General features: G+C 55.5%; 1 protein-coding gene across 1 annotated transcript; it reads left to right on the top strand.

Moving 5' to 3' along the window:
- The first annotated feature begins 231 nt into the window (after positions 1–231).
- KLK11 (kallikrein related peptidase 11) lies at positions 232–3,908 on the top strand. The gene is made up of 5 exons (XM_021094838.2): positions 232–289; positions 1,004–1,160; positions 1,537–1,802; positions 2,628–2,764; positions 3,462–3,908. Exons 1-5 carry the CDS (start codon positions 253–255, stop codon positions 3,612–3,614), a joined length of 750 nt encoding a protein of 249 aa, XP_020950497.1. The 5' UTR covers positions 232–252; the 3' UTR covers positions 3,615–3,908.
- The last annotated feature ends 2,167 nt before the right edge of the window (positions 3,909–6,075 follow it).

The following is a 6,075-nucleotide window of genomic DNA, read 5'->3' as shown; positions in this document are numbered from 1 at the left end:
TTGCAAGGCCACCCTCGATACCAAAAATGTATTTTAAAAATGTGGAGGCTGGGATGCTGTGAGAGCCAGAGGATTTGTCAAACCCTGTTGGTTTCTCCCTGGGGGTGGCGGCGGCGGCGGGGGGCGGCTGGAGCAGGCAAGGGAGAAAGATGGGGCAGGAACCAGCCCCCACTGTCTCCTCAAAGTGAGTTAGCCCTTTGTCCTTGTTCCCAGAAGAACCTGGGGCCTGCCCTCCCCCCACTCCAGGCTGTGATGATTCTGCGATTAATCCTGCTTGCTCTGGTCATAGGTATGGTGGGGGGATGGGGGTGGGCAGGGACCTTCCTCTTGAATCTCTAGGATCCCCAACCCTCTCCATCTGGACACTGATGGGGCTGATATTAAAAAGATAGAGTAAGGGAGTTCCCACTGTGGCTCTTTGGGTTAGGCACCTGACTAGGATCCATGAGGATGTGCGTTTGATCCCTGGCCTCGCTCAGTGGGTTAAGGATCCTGCGTTGCTGTGGCTGTGGTGTAGGCCAGCAGCTGCAGCTCCGATTCTACCCCTAGCCTGGGAATTTCCATATGCTGCAAGTGCAGCCCTCTAAAAGAAAAAAAAAAAATGTATATATATATATATATATATATATATATATATATATGGGGGGAGAGAGAATAACCCTTAGGGCATCTGAATGGCTCTATGAGCCATAATGGGGTCCTGGATGCTCCTGGCTGCACCAGGTACAATTCCTTTAGAGCCAGGATGGGGAGAGGTCAAAGAAGGTCCCGGGGAGGGGCCGGGCAGCCGGGTGGTGCGGGAGACCCTCGAAGAAGAGCTCAGGACAGTGGCTACCCGCCCTTCAGCCTGGAAGGATTGCAGTCATTGGACAGTCAGCCTGTGTCTCTATAGTGCGTCCCAGTGGGACACGAAGCAAGGGTCCAGCCCACTCGCACTCCTCCTCCCCTGTTTCTGGGAGTCCTCTCCTGCCTGAGCCCCCTCTTCTGCCCCCACCCCCTCTAGGGCATGTCGGGGGAGAGACTAGGATCATCAAGGGCTACGAGTGCCGTCCTCACTCCCAGCCCTGGCAGGTGGCTCTGTTCCAGAAGACACGGCTGCTCTGTGGGGCCACCCTCATCGCCCCCAAATGGCTCCTGACAGCAGCCCACTGCCGCAAGCCGTGGGTGCGGGGGCTGGGGCGGGGCTGGGAGGGGGCTGGAGATGGAGAAAGGGATGGCGAGGGGCTCGGGGACGGGGAGACCGCGTAGGGGGTGGGGGAGGTGGGGACAGAGAGGGGCTTGGGTGGCGTTAGCCTTGATGACGGGGGATGTAGTTGGAAGTGAAGATGGAAGGATGAATGGGGGCGGGGGTTGGGGACGGGGCTGGATGCTGGGCGGGGCCCGCGGGTTTGGTGGGAGCTGGGGACGAGGTTGGAAGCGGAGCCCCGTTCCTTCCTTGCTTCCCTCGCTGCATGTCTGCCCCTCCCCCCATGCCTCTCTCCATCTCCCGTCTCCCCCTCCCCCTCCCATCTCTGACCACCGTCGCTCCCACTTCAGCCAATACCTGGTTCACCTGGGAGAGCACAACCTCCAGCGATGGGATGGCTACGAGCAGACCCGAACAGCCACCAAGTCCTTCCCCCACCCCCACTTCAACAACAGCCTCCCCAACAAAGACCACCGCAATGACATCATGCTGGTGAAAATGTCCTCCGCAGCCGTCATCACCCGGGCTGTGCGACCCCTCACCCTGTCTTCACAGTGTGTCACTGCCGGCACCAGCTGCCTCATTTCCGGCTGGGGCACCACGTCCAGCCCCCAGTGTAGGGGCTCCCGAAGGGGACAGGGTGGTGGTGCCCCGGGGGGAGGGTGGTATTACTGTGGAAGCACAGAGAGAACTAGAAGAACTTTCAAAGAGGAGACATGGGGAGTTCCCGTTGTGGCGCAGTGGTTAACGAATCCCACTAGGGACCATGAGGTTGTGGGTTCAATCCCTGGCCTCGCTCAGTGGGTTAAGGATCCAGCGTTGCCGTGAGCTATGCTGTAGGTCGCAGATGCGGCTTGGATCCCGTGTTGCTGTGGCTCTGGTGTAGGCGGGCAGCTACAGCTCCGATTGGACCCCTAGCCTGGGAACCTCCCTAGGCCGAGGGAGCGGCTGTAGAAAAGACAAAAAACAAAAAACAAAAACACAAAAAACAAAGAAGAGACTCAAGGAAGGGGTATCAGTAGTGGGATAAGTCGCCAGGAAGAGTTGATAAGTAAGGGCCGAGGAGGGTGAGGACAAAAGTTGGGGCCTTGGGTTCAGACGGACCCGATGGGCAAGCTCGGATACACGAGTTGTGGCCCCCCCATCCTCTCTGGGTTTTCTTCTCTATAAAACGAAAATAATTACACCCCCCTACTAGGGCTGGGTGAGCGATAGCATTTACAGAGCAACTGGCATAAGGCATTTTATTCGAAAGCATGACCATTGCCGTTGTTCCAAGCCAGAGATGAGGTGGCCTCAAGCGAGAAGGACAGGGACAGGATCTGGTGCCGGGTCCCTGGGGGCCAGGGAACCCAGGCGCTGGGTTTCGAGCAAGCCCTGCAGGGTGGGGAGGGCACTGGCGGCTTCTCACTTCCCGTCCCCCCTCCTGTCGTTTCCACAGTGCGCCTGCCCCATACCTTGCGCTGTGCCAATATCACTATCATTGAGCACCAGGAGTGCAAGAAGGCCTACCCCGGCAACATCACGGACACCATGGTGTGTGCCAGTGTCGGAGAAGAGGGCAAGGACTCCTGTCAGGTCAGAGGGCGGGGCCCGGGTCTCCCATCGCATCGCCATTCCCATCTGCAGCCTCAACGGTGTCTCCATTGACATCCGCAACATCCGCCAGCTCATCTCCAGCCTCCTCCCCTCCTCCACCTGCAACCCGACCTCCCTCGCCACCCCACAGCTCCCATGTCCAACCTAAACGTGATCCCCAGCTCCAGTCCCACCCCCACCTGTATTCCCCACCCCTACCATCCCCAAATCCTTTTTTTTTTTTTTTTTTGGTCTTTTTGTCTTTTCTAGGGCCACTCTTGCAGCAGATGGAGGTTCCCAGGCTAGGGGTTGAATCGAAGATGCAGCTGCTCGCCTACGCCAGAGCCACAGCAACGCAGGATCCGAGCCAGTCTGCAACCTACACCACAGCTCACGGCAACGCCAGATCTTTAACCCACTGAGCAAGGCCAGGGATTGAACCCGCAACCTCATGTTCCTAGTCGGATTCGTTAACCACTGAGCCATGACAGGAACTCCCCCAAATCCATTTTTGACAATCCTCATTTTCGTTCTCTCCCAACCCTAACCTCACCCTCAATCCCATTGTCAACGGCATCTTCAGGCTTCACCCCGCTTCCAACACCATCCCTACCTCCTCCCTAAGCCCATGTGCAGCCCTGGCCCCTCTCCTGTGGCCTCCTTCTCTCTAACCAGTTCTCTCTCTCCCCATCTCCAGGGTGATTCTGGGGGCCCTCTGGTCTGTAACGGGTCCCTTCAAGGCATCATCTCCTGGGGCCAGGATCCCTGTGCGGTCACCAGAAAGCCTGGTGTTTACACAAAGGTCTGCAAATACGTGGACTGGATTCGGGACACGATGGAGAACAATTAGCCAGAACCGGCTCGTCACTAATCCCTACTTGGTGCTGTGGTTCCTGCTCATTCTCTTAATGAAGCCTGAGCCAGGAGCTCTTTATGTACTTTTGGGGGGCCTTCTTGACTCTGAGAGATGCTGTAGCTTAATCAATCTGAGGTTTGGAGTTGGGCTGCCTGGGTTCAAATCCTGCCCCATTCTAACCAGTAACTCGGGGAGGGATAACAGCTGTTTGGTTCATGGGTCTACCTCCAGCCCCAAGTGCCATTCCTGGCACGCACACCAAGGTTTCAATAAATATTACTCAATGAATGAATCTTTTGAATGTGTACTATGGGCCAGATGCTGATCCAAGGGCTTTTATTTTATTTTATTTTATTTTTTTTTTTGTCTTTTTGCTATTTCTTTGGGCCGCTCCCACGGCACATGGAGGTTCCCAGGCTAGGGGTCGAATCGGAGCTGTAGCCCCCCGCCGACGCCAGAGCCATAGCAATGCAGGATCCGAGCGGCATCTGCAACCTATACCACAGCTCACGGCAACGCCGGATCATTAACCCACTGAGCAAGGGCAGGGGCCGAACCCGCAACCTCATGGTTCCTAGTCGGATTCGTTAACCACTGCGCCACCACGGGAACTCTACCAAGGGCTTTTAAATATATGGATGAACTTGATCTTTATAAAACCCTACGAGGTCGGTGCTGTTGACATACCCATTTTGCAGATGAGGAAATCGAGACAGAGAAATGAAGTCACTAGTTCATGGTCACATTGCCAGGAAGTAGAAACACGAGGAAGCTGAAGCAGGGTGATTTCTTCACTACCAAGCAATACTGGCTTGATTTGAATCAGTTTCCTTATCTGTAAAGTCCTGCGGGCAAAGGTACAATAGCGCAGCACGTAAGGCCGCCTGGAGTTCCCATAGTGGCTCAGCGATTAACGATTCTGACTAGTATCCATGAGGACGCAGGTTCGATCCCTGGCTTCACGCAGTGGGTTAAGGATCCAGCATTGCTGTGAGCTGGGGTGTAGGTCACAGATGCGGCTCGGATCCCGAGTTGCAATGCCTGTGGGGTAGGCCTGCAACTGCAGCTCCAATTGGACCCCAAGCCTGGGAAATTCCATATGCTGTGGGTGTGGCCCTAAAAAGTAATTAATTAAAATTACCAGAGAACACTGGCGCAACAGAACTGGTGCGGGGTCGGGGGGGGCGGCGGCGGCGGGGGGGGTCTCTGCAGCACCAGGATGCAGGTTCGATCCCTGGCCCCAGCAGTGGGTTAAAGGATCTGGCACCTGTAGGTTGATGGCAGCTGTGGCTCAGATTCCTGTCCCAGGAACTCTATACGTCGAGGGGCGGCCAAAAAAGAGAAAAAAGTCATAATAAATTAAATTCACCTAAAATCAGAAATGCAATTCTTCAGTTGCACTTGCCATGTATCAGAAGTTCTTTAGCTACATGCGGCATGCGTCTGGTGACTGTTGTATTGGATGAGACATATCAAGCTTTTCCATGGTACGGGGGAAGTTCTGCTGGATGGGGCCGAGCTGGACAACTTCTGGAGGTAACTCGCTGGAGAAGATGCCTCACAAATAGTCCAGAATGCAGGATCCTTTCCATGTCCTTGCAGGGGAGGTGGTTGGTAGGAGGAGTAAGAGCCCAGAGCTAGAACTGGGGCCTCCGGGTTGTTAGATGGACTTGCTGTGTGACCTCCTGCAAGTCACTGCCCTCTCTGAACCTCCCATTCCTCTCCCAAGGTGCGGGAGTGGGGGGAAGTGATGTTGAGGCCCCTTGTAGCTTTTGACCTCCTGTGAGTCACGGGCCATATGCCACCTGGAGACACGCAGATGGCAGAATGTGAAGTGACCACACGTGGGTATGATGAGCAACCTCCCCTAAGCCACAGGGGCCAGTCGCTGGGACACACAAGGGCACTCACGCTCCGGCTCTGGGCGTGGGCTCAAGCGCAGAGCACCCCTCTGGGTCTGCATCTATCTCTTCCCTCTCTGTGTTTTCTTTTCCTCGTTTTGTGTGTGTCTCTTTCTCCTACTCTTTCCTTCAATTTATCTTATCTCTCTGCCTCCCTCTTTCCCCGGTCAGCATTCTGGCTTTTCTCACTATGTCACTCTGGGTATGCATTTCCCTGCCCTCTATTTTCCTCTGTCTGGGTTACAGTCACCTGTCTCCAACACTATCCTGGGACCCTTCAGGGTCCTTGGGGATGTGGCGCCTTCTCCCCCTGCCCCCAGTCTGGGAAGACTTTTTAGAACCGGGGAGCTGGGGAATCCCCATGAAATCCAGTTCCAAAGAGGGTGTTTCGGGCACTGGGAGAAGCTTGTGTTCCCGGGCCCCTCCCAGAGCAGGAATCTGGGGCCCAGGTCGGGTGCCAGCCTCACCCATGGCATAATTAGGGAGAAGGAAAAGGAGGGGGTGAATCCCTGGGGGGGAGGGTGGGGAAGTTTCCGGGATCTTCAGGGTTAAAA

The sequence above is a fragment of the Sus scrofa genome, chromosome 6 (genome assembly GCF_054392235.1).
Source record: "Sus scrofa isolate SSC_HxYL_T2T_F1_AM1 chromosome 6, Sscrofa_HxYL_maternal_Yorkshire_Landrace_v2.0, whole genome shotgun sequence".
Lineage (NCBI taxonomy): Eukaryota > Metazoa > Chordata > Mammalia > Artiodactyla > Suidae > Sus > Sus scrofa.
This window is presented reverse-complemented; position numbering and strand designations above follow the sequence as displayed.